The sequence below is a fragment of the Patella vulgata genome, chromosome 3, assembly GCF_932274485.2.
Source record: "Patella vulgata chromosome 3, xgPatVulg1.2, whole genome shotgun sequence".
Lineage (NCBI taxonomy): Eukaryota > Metazoa > Mollusca > Gastropoda > Patellidae > Patella > Patella vulgata.
This window is the reverse complement of record NC_065881.2, coordinates 70107574-70128471: the sequence shown is the minus strand read 5'-3', so window position 1 is coordinate 70128471 and position 20898 is coordinate 70107574. Positions and strand designations below refer to the sequence as shown.

The following is a 20898-nucleotide window of genomic DNA, read 5'->3' as shown; positions in this document are numbered from 1 at the left end:
GTCGTTTAACTGAACCGTAAATGTTGTTTCCATTTTTTAACATAACATTCGCATCCTCCGAAAAATGTTTAATTCCATCAAATGCCGCATTGTCTAAAATATCCGATTTTGTTGCCTTTGCGTTTATTTTTCCTGTTTTTAAAGTTAGTTTCTTTAACAATACACTACCTCCTCGATCATCCGGGACGTTCAGTGAAATTTCAGTTCTTACTTCCTTTCCATTGTCAAGTCTTTTGATTTCCATTGTAATATACACAAGAAAACACAGTAACATAATATGGTAGACCACATACAGTTCGCTTCTTGTGATAGTTACCGCCATTTTGCGTTTGATGTGACAGTTTTATGTTAGTGTGTTGGATCAGTAATAAAGTGTATTTAAATATCTATATGTATATTTTAGATTAGTTTTGCGGTATATAATTAACTTTACCGGAGGTGTTCGAATGCGTATATCCGGGGTCTTATTTTACTACTTGACTGACAGCTGATCTCTCTTTAATTCATAAGAAATTTTTAAAGGAACACATCCATATAATGAAATGAAATGAAACCGGGTTCAATGTCGTACCTTTGCGCACCGACCCAGCTAATGAAGGAGGGCAAAGGCAACGTTGTGTGCTGTGGGAGGACATTTTGCCCACGATGAACCGAGAGAACAACCACATTTTAATATTAAAAATCTTCGTTGACATTTTGTTTCTAATACTTCACAATTTAATGAGATTTTATTATAAATGAATTAGTTGACACCACTTGACATTTTGACGAGGTCAAGTTGTCGAATATTCGTAACACGAATCATATTACACTTACTGAAATTCACAAGATATAAACTTTTAATGGGAAACCAAACTTGTAAATTTAAAGGGCTGAACTTTTAACTCTAATTACAACTTCCAGCACACCGCAAACATGTAATTACATCTAGTTATTAATCAGGTCTCGTCTTCTTTATCCCTGTCGTTGCAGAAAAGTAGGACGTTAACTCACATTTTACTTATTAATGGGCCGCAAGACCTATACCCCCAAACAATAGCTTGTCTGCAATATCGTCCCTCTGGAGAAAGCGGACGTTAGGCCCATTAAACGAATGCAAGATCAAACAATAATTTTCTTACTAAAGAAACATACACCAACCTCAAGTTTAAAGAAGGATGCTCCCATTTTAATGTTTAAAGTTCCAAAAATAATTTCTTAAAAATACTAGCAGGTTTGAAATCTATCTATGTAAATAAAATCAAAGTAAGTATATTCTCCCATCACGCTTCTTCGCCGCGCTCCATCGCCACATATGTGGTATCAAATTAACCAGCATGACCCATCGAATTTGGACCCCGCGTGAATCGGGCTTGGGCCCCGGTTGAATCACGCTTCGTCGCCGCGCTCCACCCACACATATGCGGTATCAAATTAAACAGCATAACTCCGTAAATGTTTAAGGTCATCGAATTTGGACCGCGTGGGAAATTTGGACCTCGGACGTATCGGGCCCCTGTCGAATTTGGGCCCTAGTCGAATTTGGGTCCCGGGCGAATTAGACCCTGTGCGAATTTGGGCCACGGGCGAAGCCAGATATCCCGCGAGTAGACAATATAACCATGTTTGAAAACTTTATATTTAACTCTTGATTTTTGGTATAGATCATTGGGAATTTAATTGGCAATTAAATGACATTTATTTTTCTGAATAAATTATTCTTGTTATAATGTTACAAAGAACCCAATGTGTATCACATCTGTAAAGCTAAGAATATATGGTTTTCAGTCTTTGTTCAGTCATTCTTCTACAGGAAGTGATTTTATATAAGTTGATAAAGCGTGTTTTCGTATCCTATTATTTATTTATAAATTCTGTAAATTTAATGAATAAAATATTATTTAAATAAAAAAAAAATACTTGGTTGATCAAATATGTTCCTTTTTGTTACTAATTTCTTCAACAATGTTGTTTTTACCATCACGGGTTACTAATTTCTTCAACAATGTTGTTTTTACCATCACGGGTTATATTCAATGCAACCAAACATTCAGATATAGACTAGAAACTCAGTGTATATTACTGAAATGTGAGATATTTAGTGTCAAAATTTGTCGGTTCTGACCGACAACTATATAGTAACTGGATATTGTTTCCTGGCAATACAGTTTGAATTCCTATGAGTTGTTACAATGCCAGTCTTCTTATTACAGGCATCTTGATATTTAGTACCCCTCAATTTCATAACTACAAGCAACATTAATTTAATCAGTTAAAAAAGGGTAGTTTTAAAATAAAAGAAACGAAAATTTCATTTGTGGCGCCACAATCCTCTAAACTATTCTCTGAAACTCATCTGCATAACAAAAAGACTTAAAATGTCCTGCTGGCGTAAGATTGACACGAAGCATCAAATGATTCCAATCAAGTACAGGTTATAGATTTTATTGGTGAATTAGAGCTTGTATCTACACCCTGGGACATAATTCTACTAAATATATACCATTTTAGCTAAACCCTGAACTTGCAGATATTCTGTATATCGGGAAGAAACAGGGCAAATGTATTTCATTACCAATGTTTGCATTTTTAAAATCGGTACATGAACACTGGGGCATTTTGTTGAGAAATGTTTACATGAAACTGAGGATTGTGTTGAGAAATCTGTCCATGAAACACCAGAAAACATTGTTGAGAAATATGTCCATGAAACACCAGAAAAATTTGTTTGGAAAGCTGTCCATCAAAGACCAGATAACTTTGTTGATACATCTGTCCATGAGACACTATATATATAAGAGCATTTTGGTTTTGAAATCTGTGCATGTTTACCACCCAAAAAGAAGACAATTGGTTGGATGTTGACAATTAGGTATCACTGTACTCGTTAAATCATCCTAATTCATTTCATTTAATTTTGGGTCAAATCACAGTGCCATGATAGTATTTTAATATTACTGACTTTAAAAGACAAACTTGAAGAAGTCCTTTTTTTAAAACAAATCTTGCAAACAAAGAGCAGAATTTATTTTGAAAAGTGTATAGAACAACCTGCTAATTGAGATTGACGGTTACAGCAAATAAGACAGCGAAAACCATGACAACACCTTAATCTGTTAAGCATGAATTGTAACAAAAGAACTATATATAGTAGCAGTAATGACCATCTGATATGCTTAATGGTGAACCTTCTCTTTATAACGAGAGATTTACTTGTTAATAATGGAATGAGTGACAATGGGGTAGGTAGTATTTGTCTTACTATATGTATTATATCTCATTGTCTTATAATTATTCAGTTAAATGTGTAAATATGTTGAAAATTTTAAGATTAAACCGTAAACACATGAACATACCATAATATTCAACTGATGCAATAGTTATCTTATTGTGTTATGATTGTTCTTTTGTTGTTTTGTTTTCTCATCCAATTATTTTATATCTAGGCCTATATTTAAATTTTAATTTTTGTCAAAAAATCATTTAAATGTTGGATGTGATGTGTAGAATATTATGCATATTTATAACATGGACGAAATTGACGAAAAACATCAAACGCTCTTATCAATCCTTGTCGGTAGTGGGATCCATGAAACGCATCAAAACGAGAAGTGAGAATAGTATACAGGTACGATCACTGCTTCATAAATAAAGAAAACGGTAAACTGGTTCGTTGTTAAGATTTCTATATTCTCGGTTAACAGTAGATAAATGTGAATTACAGCACAGTTAACAATCTTGATAAAAATGCTTAATTGCTGATAAGCACCTATAATGATATGGAAATTGACATTCAAGTTGATCAGAGGTAAATAAAGTTAGTTGGTCCTTATTAGTGTGATCTAAAGATGATTTCCCTAAACTCGTGCGGATTTATACAGAATGATGTTATTGTATTGACACGTTGTTACAAAATGAAACATAATATTCAAAAGTACATGTCTATAATTAAAGTGCAAAGATTATGCACAAGCACAAATTATGAGCACACACATATGAAGACAATGTAAACCACATACTATATTAGAAGAGGCAAATTTTTAACTCAATATCAGCGACTCTATGAACGAGACTAAACCTATCCCGTCGAAGAATACAACCGGTGCAGACTTGAAAAACTAGACACCAAAGACCGAAACTTAAAGTATGTTTTTCCAACTACTGAGATCTCAGTTGCGTTTGAGTTTGGTGTGCATCGCACCGCAACTTTTCCGGTTATCGCTCTGGACTTTTAGGCACAAAACTGGTAAAAATGTCACTCTAGAGCTCACAATTTTTAGTCCGATTGAGATGAAACTTTAAATATATCTTGAATGTGAATTGTACAAATTTAAGGATCCACAATAGTCGTCCGATTAGATTAAACTTGAAGGTTCAGGATCATAAAAGGTGACAATTTGCTGTAGTTTTATTGTAAAAAATGGTATTTCGTTGCCCGAAAGTCGACCATCTTAAAAAAGCGCCGCCATCTTGGGGTTTCGAATGGTTAATTGCGTTTTCAGAAAGTAGTCCCCCAGGACTATGTATGCCAATTTTGATACTATATTCACATTTGAACAATTCCCCTGATACAGTACAGTTATCTGCTGCACTATTTTCCTCCAAATAAAAATGAGAACACTGACGCCTAAAACGCCGGATGCCTCTTTAAAAAAAATAACATTACGCTGTGGGTTAGACCAGTATCGTCTAGAGCTAGATAATTGTTTTATCAGAGCTTCATACTTTTGGAAATTCATACAAAAAAAATATTGCTTGTATTGCATTGTTTACAGAGTCGATCACCAACCCTTTATATTATGCTGAATAGTACTTAATCGTGGGGTAGACATCGCCAGTTTCAATTGTATTGTTATTCGCCTTCAGGTACTCTAGCGAGTTACAGATACTGAATGTTTTCTTGAATATAATGTCCATATGTTAACTATGACGTTGATCTTATTATCTAACACACGAACAGACAATATGGTAGGTTAAACGGTTTAGCTCGTAAACGTTAATTGTAATGTATAAGATACTGTAAGTAAAAGGTATAAAACATATTGGAGACCCTAGTGTCCAATATTTAAGACTCAATGGACATTTTAAAATCACTACACGAGGCGTGTATTCTATGTGCTATTTGTAATGAACAATGACAACATATCCTACAAGTCAATAAGGAGGCAAATATATAAATATTCTATCTCTCCATTGAAATTGCAAAGACTTCTGGTGCTCAGTCGCAATAGGCACTGACTAATAGACAGGCCTTGAGCCCCATACCCCTCAATCGGAAGGTTTTTGAATCAGGGTTTTTGGTGGTACTGGTCGGGTAAGTCCTATTAAAAGCCCCGCCTCTGCCACCTACCGGTATATATCCGCCAGTCTGTCCTTTCGTGTTCATGAAACTAGAAGATGATCTCACTCCCACAAGCTTGTTACCAATTTTGCGACAATCACAAATTCCCCTAATTGTTTCAGGCGCATCATCTCAAAAACTAAACGAAGTGTATTTTATGTTTTGGGAGCACAAGTGACTATATTCTCATAGAATTTAAATCAAACTTAACAAAGGTAAGTTCCGTTTATTTTTTGAATTTTATATCTAGATTTATGCAGGGGGTTTGTCCACCTTCGCCGAAATACGATTCTGCATGGAATGTTTCCGTTATGTTGAGGTATTTGTCAGCGCTAATGACCCCTCAAAGTTTGGGATTAAAATTATTATCATTTAAACATGGCATTTGCTAGCCATATTGTAAAAGTGGGTTCTTTGGGTTGTTATTATCTGAATAGAACAGAGATCCAATATTGAAGTTTCTAAGTAATTTATTAAGTGAAGATCGTTGATTATCAAAAATAACAATATAACATAAATACAATGTATAGGGTGGTGTAGCTTATAATAATATATATGCATAGGGTGGTGTAGCTTATAATATATATATTATTTCATAATACTGTAAAATATGTAATATAACTTAATAGAGCTAACTCGCTTGTGAAGAGGTACAAATTACTGATGTCGAATTAATTAAATATAAGATCTTTATCCAATATAACTCTTAGATCTTCATTAAATATAACTATTAGATCTTTATTCTTTAGTTAGCAACAACCATTAATCGATAATAAAATATATCGTACTTTTCAGTCAATAATAGTTTAAATAATCTTAATTACAAATTTCTTTAATAAACAAGTAATCTATCGAATATATAGTAATCTATCGAATATATAGTACTTTTCGGTTTATTAAAAGTATATATTGTAAAATATTCGCTGGTAATTAAACAAGTAATGAATCATATAAATTCCCACTTTTCCGTTTATTTTTCCGTTTGTATTTTACGTCCGCTTCCACCGAGGTGATATCGCAGACAATAACTTGTTATGTATACAAGGTGCAATAATTTACAATGTGATTAGTGAAAAAGAGGATAATTACGTTTTTATATATATGTACAGAAGACAATAGATAACAGCAAGAGACATGAGATAGCAGGTGCAAAGAATAAAGAGGTGCCAGTGGACGTTTACAAAACAGACGAATTTGTAACAAAACAGACATGAATGTGGACGAACATTTGGACAGAGACAAACATTTAGACATAGTATATATAAATGGTAACTTTAAGCTAACTTATTTATATCTTCCAAAAGTCGCGGTACTGTTAAGGATGCCACGTGTAAGATTAAACTCATTTTTGATTGGTGGAAAACAATTATTGAAGTTTCTAAGTAATTTATTAAGTGAAGATCGTTGATTACCAAAAATAACAATATAACATAAATACAATGTATAGGGTGGTGTAGCTTATAATAATATATATGCATAGGGTGGTGTAGCTTATAATATATATATTATTTCATAATACTGTAAAATATGTAATATAACTTAATAGAGCTAACTCGCTTGTGAAGAGGTACAAATTACTGATGTCGAATTAATTAAATATAAGATCTTTATCCAATATAACTCTTAGATCTTCATTAAATATAACTATTAGATCTTTATTCTTTAGTTAGCAACAACCATTAATCGATAATAAAATATATCGTACTTTTCAGTCAATAATAGTTTAAATAATCTTAATTACAAATTTCTTTAATAAACAAGTAATCTATCGAATATATAGTAATCTATCGAATATATAGTAATCTATCGAATATATAGTACTTTTCGGTTTATTAAAAGTATATATTGTAAAATATTCGCTGGTAATTAAACAAGTAATGAATCATATAAATTCCCACTTTTCCGTTTATTTTAGCGCGAACCATTTTTTAATTATTTTTAGACACTATTATCTTTTATGGAAACGTATCTACATAAACAAGTATTTCGTCGACAAACGTACTTTTCCATTTTATTGAACTTATATATTGTAAAATATTCGCAAGTAATAAATATATAAATTCTTACTTTTCCGTTTATTTAAGAGCGAACCATTTTTAATTATTTTTAGACACTAAATATCTACATTTGAAACATATTTAAATAAACAAGTATTTCGTCGATAAACGTACTTTTCCATTTATTCATTTATGCTTACGTAAATTTTGAAATATCTATTAAAGTAATACTCGATTCTACTAATCGTATTTATCCGATATATTAGGATATAATTCTAAATCTTAAGTTAAGATAAATATATATATATATAAAGTTTAACATTCAAATTATACATAGATAGCTTACCTGAATATAACAGAGATCCAATATTGAAGTTTCTAAGTAATTTATTAAGTGAAGATAAATGGTAACGTTGTTGTTTTAGTTAGTTGTATTTTACGTCCGCTTCCACCGAGGTGATATCGCAGACAATAACTTGTTATGTATACAAGGTGCAATAATTTACAATGTGATTAGTGAAAAAGAGGATAATTACGTTTTTATATATATGTACAGAAGACAATAGATAACAGCAAGAGACATGAGATAGCAGGTGCAAAGAATAAAGAGGTGCCAGTGGACGTTTACAAAACAGACGAATTTGTAACAAAACAGACATGAATGTAGACGAACATTTGGACAGAGACAAACATTTAGACATAGTATATATAAATGGTAACTTTGAGCTAGCTTATTTATATCTTCCAAAAGTCGCGGTACTGTTAAGGATGCCACGTGTAAGATTAAACTCATTTCTGATTGGTGGAAAACAATTAACGAAAGACCCCCCGTTTTCTCGATACGAAGTCTGATTGGCCAGATCGAGACTCGCTTGGTTAAATATGTCAGGTAACGACATTGAGTAATAGCGTTAGTTTAATCCTAGCGTATTGTTTTAAAAGTTTAAGCTGTCACCATTAATCTTCCTTAATTACGTCTAGATAAACAAACAATAAAGGACCCTCTATTAAAGCTCTTTTATACAGGTATACAATATAATATTGTTTAAAATCTATCAACACCTAATCAGCGCCAAGGTTAATTTATGCTTTTACTGCATTCTAGCCTCGACATCTTTAATAAAAAATATATGAATTTAAAATAAACTAAATAATCTATAAAATATACATTCCTTAAAGTACATAAAAATAAAATATTTTGCATATTTTGTCAATATGCACTGTTACAATATCTACTTCGCCAACATCACCGATTCGTGTAGCATTGAAACTTGCTATCATGATTATTCTAATGAAAGATAAAGTTGGATTTATGACTCCTGAAAGTTTGAGATTAAAATTATCACCATTTAATCATGACTTTTGCTAGCCATATCTACTTCTCCAAGATCACCGAGTCTGGTAGCATTGAAACTTGCTATCATGATTATTCTAATGAAAGATAAAGTTGGATTTATGACTCCTGAAAGTTTGAGATTAAAATTATCACCATTTAATCATGACTTTTGCTAGCCATATCTACTTCTCCAAGATCACCGAGTCGTGTAGCATTAAAACTTGCTATCATGATTATTCTAATGAAAGGTAAAGTGTTGGATTTACGTTTACCGATTTGTTGAAAACTAGACGAGATACTAAATTCAAGATGGTTCTGTCTCATTTCGAAGATGCGGGTCTGAGTGTTACGCAGACTTTATTGTTTTATATACGTAAGACTGACAATATTTGTTTGCCAGACTAGATTTTTATGTCACACTTATACAACTAGCACTGTTGTTGCATATGGTATTGATGGTAAATATAAGGCCCATTCATTTAGAGCTGCATCAGTTTCTGCTGCTTTTCCACATGGTTGAACTTTACAGAAATTCTGAGAACTGCTAAATGGTCATCTGCGCAAATTTTCAAAGACATTTTATACCAGCAATATTGGACATAACACACTAGATTACTCCAGGGCTGACTACAACCATGTCGATTTAAATAAAATGTGCAGTGGTAGTGTTGTTTTCAGTTTTGAATAGGCATAAATGAAAAGCCCAAGACTTTACGGGAAATAATGACACCTCGCTCATTTAAGCATTATGTGAAGAATAAAATTATTGAAGTGAAGCTGGGGGATTACCATTGTATATTTCCTCCCACAGATGACCCTTCCCTAATTTTGGATAAGCAGAGAGAGAAAGAGAGAGGGGGTGGGGGGTAGCGTCCACTCGATACAAATTATGACATTTGGGGACTAGCATATGGTTCAATTTTATTTCAATAATTCGCTTGCGCGTAGGGGTCATTAGCAGTGGGAGGAAATCGGCGAACCCGGAGAAAACTCACGAGGATGGACAGGCGACCGTACTCCTTGTCACGCACAGCTGGGGAATCGAAACCACGCCGGTTGACTCAATGACAGGCCTTATGATATCCACCCCCCCCCCCTGGATAAGTATAACAAACGGGTTAGAATAATGATTGCTTACTGTTGTTGTTCTTAGTGTTTAACGTCCGCTTCCACCGAAGGTGATATCGCAGAGAATTTATCTTATTTTCGTTTTTATTATCTTAGCGCCCGCGTAGGGGTCTTTCCTATTCGAGGAAACAGGAGTACCCGAAATAAACCCATGGGGTTGAGAAGGCGCCCCTATCTCCAAGTCACATAAGCTCACACCGGTGGATCGAAACCACAACCGCAAACCACAGATGACCTACCAGCTAGAGGTCGAAGCGCGACACTCTAGACCGTTAGGTGTGTGAGTTAGTTGTATTTTACGTCTGCTTCCACCGAAGTGATATCGCAGACAAAGACCGTTAGGCATCCACACTGAATAAATACAGGTGTTTGGTCACGTGATATGACTATTTTTAACTCTCGAATATACAATAATACCCCCACCCTTCACTTTAATGATTGGATGAGGGATTTTAACATTTGAAGATGTTTTGGGCCTGCATTGTCAGCTGTCAGCTGAGGCTACTAGTATCAACATTCAAGTTTCCATTTAAATTTGGGTGAATTTTTAGAATTTATTATTTTATATACAGACTCAGTTTGTAGCTAGTTAAATTTGGTGAGTTTTTAGCATTTATGATATTACTAGAAGAATGCCCGGCTTCGCTCGGGGGTCATAACCCCGAAACCGGAAGTGGTAGACTAACGCCACCTGGACTATGTTACTCCCCGGTCCGAGCTACCCCTATACCCCAAATTTCAGACTCGGGGCAGACCTAGTGTAGCCGCCAACCCCGAACAGCCCGGGGGTCATAACCCCGAAACCGGAAGTGGTAGACTAACGCCACCTGGCCTATGTTACTCCCTGGTCGGAGCTACCCCTATACCCCAAATTTCAGACTCGGGGCAGACCTAGTGTAGCCGCCAACCCCGAACGGACAGACAAACAGACAAACACACGACAGTCACAAATATTAGTATAGAAAATAACAGGACTTGCACACAACTTTGTCGCTATACTTGTTCAGACTTAGACCGATTTTTTCGAACAATCAGAATCGAGGAAATGTCTGATTTATGTTACAATTTGTGTTCATTTTACGTTAAACCCCATTTCACTCTCAGTTTCAAAAGGCAAATTAAGACAAATCGAGACTTTTATATTTGTCACTCAAATTAAAGAGTCGCAAATTTGCTCAAGAATTCATCAGTAATTACCGATTTTGCACATTGTAATAAGAAAACATATGTAAACGTTGGGTAATTTTTATATTTTTTAGATGTTGGATGACAGATCATCAAGGAGTAGTGGTGCTTGTTGGTTAACAACAAGTATCAGATCAAGATTTGGTTGTCGCTGTTTACTTCTTGTTGCTATTATATTGATATTGTGTGGTTATTTTCACGAATACCATTCAAACTCGTTGCCGCCAGGAATAGATTTCTGTAAACTTTTACCCCAGGGTATGTTAATTTGATTTGCTTTAATAAGAATTTGAAAGGAGAGCTTTGCTACAATATGGTGCAAGATGCCCTGGCGGAGATCTTCATGGGCGACATTTCGACATTTACAAAGGATTTATAATATTAATATACTGAAGAGATTTTGTGTTATCTGAACAATGTATATTATAATTCTACCCTTAAACGTTTGCTTTTATTAGTATTTCCATTGACAGCTCAAAGACCAACCGGATTGAATATTGATCGATAATTGAACCAGGGGACATGTCAGTTAGTACGACATACTCCTATCACGCCACGTCGTGGTGGTAATTAGTAACTTAAAGGCGAATTTGTGTTCACTTTGGGGTTAATGGTGAAAACTAATTTTAAACCTAAAGATGAATGCATAAAGTATACAATAACTGCAACGCCTTCAGTTATCCTTCTATAGTACATTGTTGGTACCCACTAATATTACATATTTTCCTAGAACTTTTTGAACACACACCAAATATAATTTGAAAATATAGATAGAGAAAACAGTACGTGCATTACCTAATTTTGATTATTGCTCATGCTAACATTATAAACAATAGTTACAGTTTATTTAGGAAGCCGGTGGTCACGGTGGCTAAGTGTTTAAGACGCTGGCTCGCTAGTCTGGAGGACGGATGATCGATCCCTGCATTGGCCGAGAAAGTTCATCGAGATTTTCCGGCGTGGTTCCCCCTTGTCAGTGATGCAGGACGGAGGGCCTGACAAGGACAGTTGTCTAGTCGTTCAGATGGACGGAAAACCGTGGTCCCGTGTACATATTAGCGTGCACGTAAAAGACCCCTGCCTGGCAAGTGACAACATATAATTGTTCGGATAGGTCGAAAACCCGAGGCTCCGTGTACACATTGGCGTGCTCGTAAAAGAACCGTTGACAGTTGGTATTCGATATAAAAGTAGGCCGTAGTGCCACTGTCTGAGCAAAATTACCCTCATAGCACACTGTATGGCGTATGCCCGTCTTCATTAGCCCAGTTCGGAGCTGAACAGTAGGACGTTAAACCCCATTTCATTTCATTTATTTAGGAAGCCGAATAATGTAGGAATACCTTGGTAACGGCGATCGAATACTGTCAAATATTGTATTTTCCTGTTACAGTTTTCAATATGGACTTCACTAATGACTTTGATATCATTTCACTTTGTGTGATTTTGTTACCAAACCCAAGAACCCCCTAAAATATGTTTTTATAGATTTAAGTATATGAAATCAAATGGGGTTTAACGTCCTACTGTTCTGCTCCTATACTGGGCTAATAAAGACGGGCATACGCCATACAGTGTGAGGGAAATTTTGCCCGGCAGCGTAACTATCGCCTACTCTTATATCGAATTCCAACTGCCAGGGGATCTTTTACGTGCATTCCAATATATACACGGGACCTCCGTTTTTCGTCTCACCCGAAGGACTAGACATCTGTCCTTGTCAGACCCTCCGTTCTGCACCACTGACAAGGGGAAACCACGTCGGAAAATCTGGATGAATTTTCTCGGCCAATGCAGGGATGAACACCCGACCTCCTGGCTAGCGAGCCAGCGTCTTAACCACCTAGCCACCGTTGCTCCAGATTTAAGTATATCACAAAATAAAAGTTCTAACAGCTAGGATTACATATTCAAACACAAGTTTATTGAACAATAAACCCGTTTACCTCGGTCTAGCCAAAGCGGCTAAGTTCTTGAAACGTTATCTTCTAAGAATGGGCCTTCCTAGCCGGAGCGACTCCCGTTATTTTATATAACCCTGATAAGTCGTCGACACCAAGGTATTAACTAATTAATTAGTTGAATATGTTTAAATATGAAAATAATACATAAACAGAGAGAGGAATGGCGATTAACGTCCATTCGACACAAACCACATGTCATTTTGGGACTAACATATAGTTCGACTTTATTACAGTAATTCTCTTGCGCGTAGGATGACCTGGAGAAAACCAACGAGGTTGGACAGCTAACCCTATTTCATGTCACGTACATCAGTTGACTCAATAACAGACCTTATGATGTAACGCGCACGCGCTAACCATTCGACCATCCAACTCCCCATAAATAAACAATATAACTGAAAGCTTTTAGCTTAGCTGTTATCATCACATTCATATTATATTAGGCTTCTACATCAATAACCAATTATATAATATAAAATGAACTAAAATCATATTATTTCAGCATTTACTCTATCTGATTCCGCCACAAAAACAAAAAAAACTCCAAAAAGCAAAAAACAAAACAGAGATGAAAATCGTCAGTGCATAGTTGTTAGCGCTCTCTACTGCATCCTTCATTTGCGTCACTTTCTAATTCTGTCAATCTTAGCAAAGCCCTCAGTGGTAAAATAATATCTGGAATGTGTTAAGCCGTTCTATTATATCTGTAATACTGCTGAACACCAACATTGTCCTTCAATGGAATACAAATACACAATAATCTTGTTCGTACCGACATCTTTAGTCCCCCGCTGTTGTTTCTTCTATTCACTCTTCGACGGAAAAGCATTGACATTACTCTATCACACCATATCCGCAGTCACAATTTATTAATTAAAGGCGAAATAATTTGGATGGTTGAATGCATGGAAGTGAAACGTCAGGATTTCCCCTTTAATGAAATAAAAATACACCACTGTCAGAACTTAAACCCTGCCTGCCTTTCACTTCAGATTTTGACTCGTCAAAGGTGTCTAATGAATCGTGGTGGCAGTATATCTGCTTGTTTGAAAGGTAAGTCACAAAATGTACACTTCTGCTGACTTCCGTTTCTATCTGAATCGAAACCGTTATAATTGACAGTAGCGATGCATGATTTGCATTTTTGCGGAAAATATCAACTTTCCCATGGCTTAATCCACGCAAATATGTACTCAAGAGTTATTATTGATCATTTAATTAAGAATACAGTATCAAAATAACAAGGCTTGATAATCCTCCTGCCGGGATTGAATCAATTAAAAAGGCTCATTAAAAAGATGGTGGCTCCCTTGTTACATTCTGAGCAGCATAGATCGATGGAATTTTCATTTCGTCATATCTTTGAAAATACTGAATGGAATTGAACCATATTAAAGTTTGTAAAGGATTATATAGCGCCAAATATCACAGACAGATTCACGTGATTTACAAATCGATTAAAATGCAATTAAAACTAAAAGATAAGGTAAATTCTGCCAAACCACTTGAATATCCTCTATAAACACAATCCACCCTATTTTAGATTATATTTTTGTTTTTTATATTTTTCACTTGTTTTTCAGATATTTTGATCAACCATTAGAGCATAAATGTATTTATTCCCGTTGGATGGGTAATTGGAAAGTTTGCTTTGATGAGACTAGTGCACCACGTAAATCTTGTTTGGTTTACTCATTCGGGTAAATACGGCACTATTAAAGCAATGATGCGTCATTTGCACTTTACGATGAAATATCAAATTTATCACAGGCTAATTCACGCTAATATGTACTCAGATTGATTATTTAGTATTTAATCAAGAAAGCAAAATCAAAGTAATTGAAATGGAGTTTAACGTCCTACTGTTCTGCTCCGACTGGGATAATGAAGACGGGCATGCACCATACAGTGTGGTATGAGGGAAATCTTGCCCGGGCAGTGGAACAATGGCCTACCCGTATATCGAATTCTAACGCCAATGTATGCACGGGACCTCGTTTTATTTTTGTCTCATCCGAATGACTAGACAGCTGTCCTTGTCAGGCCCTCCGCCTGCACCACTGACTAGGGGAAACCACGTCGGAAAATCACGATGAAAAATCAAAATACCAACGCTAGAACCTCCCGGTATAGATTGATTCGGATTGAAAATGGGCCTATTAATTCAGTCTGCTCTCCAACAACAAAGTGGCTTGTTAATAATGAGCAGCATAAATCGATAAAATTTTGATTCTACATATTTTTGTAAATACTGAACGGATCTGAACCATTTGTATTAGAGAGTCATCTTTATAGTTTGCAAGGGATTCCTGTTGCGCTAAAATGACATAATAAGACTTGGTTCAACTTCAACTCTATTGAATGCACACATCTAAGTTCATGTTGTGGTAAAAGAAAACAAGTTTAAATAAATTCAGCTAGTTATCAGACTGAAACACAATTAGTCAGGATTTACATCAATCTGGTATTCATGTCCAAGTGCCCATCTGCGTTTATCGTCCCATCCGAATGACTATTTGCCTTTTCTTGCCAGACTACTGCCGGGATGGGTGAGTCTGCCAGCGCCTTAATCACCTGTTTCCCCTGCACCCGTTTATTTATGCATTTTGTCTTTAAGTTTATTCGAAAACTTTTTATTTTTAATTTAAGGATAGCAAATGATTTTAGTTTTGATGAAGCAATGGAAGCAGAAGGTTGCATGGTCTATTCATTTGACCCGAGGTTAGTTAGGGCCAGATTTCCTTTATTTATATTCACAGGGACCGTACAATATAAATACATTTATATTTTTATCAAATTTCGTCATTTCTCATAAAATTATCATAAAATGGAAAACTATCATAAAAAATATCACTATTTCTAATAAAATGAGATGACAAATTTGTCAAAATATAAAATTCACCATAATTTGCTACTCCCAATAATAAATTTCTATACTAATAAATCCGGTTTTGAATAAGAAAATCATCCAGACCAGCTTGCTGCTCTCTTTCTATTTGACAGTGTTCAGTTAATGTTATGATGGTATTTGTATATGAAATGAAATTAAATGAAATTTGGGTTTAACGTACAACTGTTCTTGTCCATGTGGGATATATGAAGACGGGCATACGCCATACAGTGTGCTATGAGGGAAAGTTTGCCCCGACAGCGGCCCAAAGGTCTACTCTTATATCGAATTCCATCTGCAAAGGGATCTTTTAAGCGCACGCCAATGTATACACACACGGGGCCTCGGTTTTCCATACCATCCGAACGCCTAGACAACTGTCCTTGTCAGGCCCTGCGTTCTGCACCACTGACAAGAGGAAACCACGCCGGAAAACCCCAATGAACTTTCGCGACCAACACCGAGAGCGAACCCGTGACCTCCAGGCTAGCGAGCCAGCATCTTACCCACTTAGCCTCCGTGGCTCCCCATGGGTATATGAACGTAGGAGAAGATGAATGCAGCCATTAATGACGTTCTTATCCGCAAAGCTCTGGCTGAACACTACTTCATGGGCCGGGGATAAGTTATTTACTGTCAGTGCAATTATCATAATATTTGATTATAATGATAAAAACATAAAAAGTCATGAAATGTGATAAAAACATTATAAAAATATCATAAGATTTGATAAAAAAAACAAAAAAAAAACATCATGAAAATCATAAAATTCGACGAGAAACTTTTCATAAAAATATACATTTATGACAAAGATCTGAATTTTGTAATATGTATTTTATCAGCAGAGATGGAAATTCTGCAATTTACTATAACGATTGATACGCAGCACTCGAACGGTAGGATATTGTGCTCTCGACCAAAATGTCTGGATTTTTCAAGCTGGTTTTCACTTGAATGCCAAACAAGGCCGAGGTTCATACATAATTTATTTGTACACACTGGTGAGTAGGCAAGTTCAGTGTCACCATTGGGCTACCAAGGCTGCCATTTAACAAACACATTGGGCATGTGACCGTAGTAATCAAATGTATCACATGTTAGTCCCAAAATACTATTTTGATTGACAGGCATATGGTTGCTAATTGAATCTGGTAGCTAATGGCAATACATCGATTGAATAGTCCATAATTCTAGTCTTTAATGGACTCATGGCTAACTTTTGACAAGCACCAAACAGACAGGTATAACTTGAGCAAGAAATTGGCTAATTGGCCTGGAGGTCTCGGGTTCGCTTCTGGTGATGGCCAAGAAAGCGTCATGTGCATTTATTTATTGCTTTATTATATGCCTTTCATTTTATTGAATTAACTTTTTCTATTACTGTCAATACAGTACTATTTGTAACTGAATTTTAAACAGTCAGTAGAATTATTCTCTTTTGTCTATCATTTTACAGCATGGGAGTAGAAGACCACAAACATAGTGTAAATGTATATTTTAAAAATCTGGGGCTGGGCAGTCATGATATGGATAACTTTTCACCAAGAAGTGACGAATACGTTTCATATTCTCAGAAATGGAAAATAAGAACTTTAAAATCAATCCTCATAATGCTAGGACACGAAAAGGTAGAGTATTTATAAGATTTTTGAATGAAATAAACTATAATTTGACCAACTGACCCTTGACGGACAGGTGAGGAAATAGGGAAACCATATTAGATTTAAGCTCGGCAGGGGCACCGACTCCATAAACAATGATTGGATCAAACTCCCGTTAAAGACCACTTGTTTGCAGTTTCGAGTCGAGAATTAGGCCAACAAAACCTATTTCAGATTTCTAATAATTACGCCATGGGTTGTTTTAATGTCTTGTAAGTAAGTGCTCTATTTTCCGTCAAAATAAATCATTTACTATCCGGTCGACTAAGTTCCCGTCAGCCTATGTGTTTTATTGTCTGACAACCTATATGTTATGTGGTTGTAAAGAGAGAGAGAGAGAGAGAAATGGGGTTTAACGTCCACTCGACACAAACTAGGTCATTTCGGGACTAACATATGGTTTAATTTTATTTACATAATTCGTTTGCGCGTAGGGGTCTTTAGCAGTGGGAGGAAACCGGAGGACCCGGAGAAAACCCACGAGGTTGGACAGGCGACCCTACTCCTTGCCACGTACAACCGGGGATTCGAAACCACGCCAGTCGACTCAATGACAGACTTTATGATACAGCGCGCGCACGCTAACCATTCAGCCATCCAACCCCCCCTGGTTGTAAAGAAATTTGTCATTCACTCTGACATTTCGGACTGTTTGAGATGATCGTTGTTCTATCCACAGTAGAGACATGTTTATACTCCAGAATGGTATGGAATTCAGACGCAATCTTCAGTCTGCCATGCGTCAAGTAGTCAATAACTAAAGAAATGGGGTTTAACGTCCTACTTTTCAACTCCTATTGGGCTAATGAAGAAGAACTTTCTTTTCAGTGCACACTACATGTAATGCACACGGGACGACTAGACATTGTCCTCGATAGGCCCTCTGTCCTGCACCACTGGCTGGAAATTCCGGGTGGTGGGGGGACTTGTTAGTGAGTCAGCAGTCTGCACCTTACTCACTGATCCACGGTGGGTCCGTCATGTAAGTCAAGGCAATGTGTCTTTACCTTTTATCTTAATCATGTATTGGTTAACAGCTTAAATACGAGCTAAATGTTTAAGTGGTTATATAGATTTGGAGTCTAAGCCCAATATGCAAATATATGCTATTAATTTTATATATATTTGAAGCGCTTCATCGATGTACTGAAGTTTGATGTTGAGGGATATGAATGGGAGATTATGCTGAACTTAATGAAAGACGGGCTTCTACCACAAATTGGTCAAATTCTTACAGAATGGCATATATTTCCAGATCTACCACCCAGAGAAAGTCTAAAGACAAGTTATAAAACGGTCAAAAGTTTGAAACAGAATGGTTTAAAATTATTTTATAAGCAACCTTTTTACAGAGTACATAGAAATCGATTTTTTAATTCTCAGTGTGACGCATGTTACGTAAACACGGCTTCGGATAGAAATAGATTTCAATAGTGGGCTATATTTAACACAGTACAAAACATAATATTTGATTAATGCCGTTTCAAATTAAACTGCTTTAATATGCATTATGTAAGATTGAGATAAAAAGCTATCCGCTCTTGCTATTTATATTTAAAAATAGATAATGAAAAATGAATTGACGTTTTGACAACAAACAGCATATTAAATTGTGTTGGACTAGCAGTTCTTATTCCCGATTGTGAAGTACCATTGCCATGATAATATATAAAGTCTCGATTTTCAGTTCTTCATTCCGCCGTCGGCATGAGTGTTGCCATATTAACATTTGTCGTAGATATGCCGCACACTGTCTAGTCAATGTCTAAGCCATCGTGTGGTCGAAAACAGATGATTAAGGACTTGTCATCTGGATAAATGTTAAATTATAATTTATATAACAATTGAACCCAAAAAAGACCCAAAATTGGTACATTATTATGTGAAAGTTAAATCTTCATATTGAAGATCTTTCAGTTGGCCTTAACTGTTATATAAATCATTAATTAGACATTTATAACATGACAAGTCCATGATCAACACTCTAGACCATCGAATGCTTTTAATTTTTAACGGATCTAACACGCCTGCTAGTAATAAATAATGTAGAACTGGATAATCGAGAATAACCGTACAATAACTCCGCTTATTAGAATGAAGTAATTTGACTGACAGTTTCAACATTTCCCTTTTTCAGCTCTTTGTCTAAATCCTACATAATGCCACTTTTTATACTATATGAAGTCAACAGCCATATCTCTCTGGCAAAATCAATTACATTTGATGGGCCATACTGTAATGGTAATAAATTTTGATTTTTTGTTATTTCATTCGTTCATTATTCATTCATTCATTTAACCATTTCTGTTATTTTTATGTTTCTAGTAATACTTCATTATTTATTAGACGTTAAGCTACTAATCTAATAACGACGGTTGACAGCTGAGTTGAATTACTATCTTTTTGTTCTGTCTATATATTTAATGTTTCCGGTATAAGGAAAATTCCAGTATATATTTATTACCAAAGATTCTCACTTCTACAATACTGTGATTTGCATTTGTTTTACATTTTTTACGCTCACATTTTCACATGGACGTATATTGTTGTCATCCCTGTCCGTGGAGAACCTAATGGTCACAATGTTTATCCGATTTTGACGAAACTTGGAATATAGCCTTATCTCCCACAGATCTGGATTATGACCCCTGAGTGTACGAAAATATCGCATTTTTAGCTTGTGAACCCTTCGATTAAAACAACTCGTTTAAATATCAGCGTTACATCATAATGATGATTGGTTTGAATTTTGTGAAAGTTGGACCTAAACTACCCAACAAAATGACCGCTCCACGTACGCAAATAGTGTAAAAGTATGTAATACCAAAGTTGTGGACCCTCTAGATGTCACAATTTTGATCCCATTTTAACGAAACTTACAATATACATGTATGTTTATATTCCAAAGATCTTGGTTCTTTTCGATATTCGCGCATATTGTACCGCAGCGTCTTGGATCATGGCCCCTGGTTATACGAAAAATCGCGTGAAACCATAATATTCAACTGATGACATACTGGTTATTTTTCGTGTATAATGTACTCGCAACTGCATTCTATCTTATTTTGTGTGTAATTATAGTGTTCTTCCTATAGTTTACGTGTATATGTTTTTAAGATTAGGAGTGATTTACTAACACAAACTTCTCACTTTAAAATGCTATTGTATTTTAAATGATTTTGAATTTATCCTTACATGACATGTATATATGTCATTGTAGCTTAGGAGGAATTTACGGAAGATTAATTTTTCTTTTGCAAACTAAATAAGTTGGCTCAGTAAATAAAGTTTTTATTATTATTATTTTTTTTTTTTTTTTTTTAAAAAACCGCTCAAGTATATCACCGTTGAACCATAACCATACCAAGGTTATGTCTAGGTCACAATTTTTATCCGATTTTGATAAAAAATTAAAAT

At 35.4% G+C, this 20898-nt stretch overlaps 1 protein-coding gene across 1 annotated transcript; it reads left to right on the top strand.

The window, feature by feature from the left end:
- The first annotated feature begins 3216 nt into the window (after positions 1 to 3216).
- Positions 3217 to 20576, top strand: LOC126815129 (probable methyltransferase-like protein 24). The gene is made up of 6 exons (XM_056099312.1): positions 3217 to 3221; positions 14514 to 14630; positions 15580 to 15651; positions 17277 to 17448; positions 18613 to 18754; positions 20563 to 20576. Exons 1-6 carry the CDS (start codon positions 3217 to 3219, stop codon positions 20574 to 20576), a joined length of 522 nt encoding a protein of 173 aa, XP_055955287.1.
- The last annotated feature ends 322 nt before the right edge of the window (positions 20577 to 20898 follow it).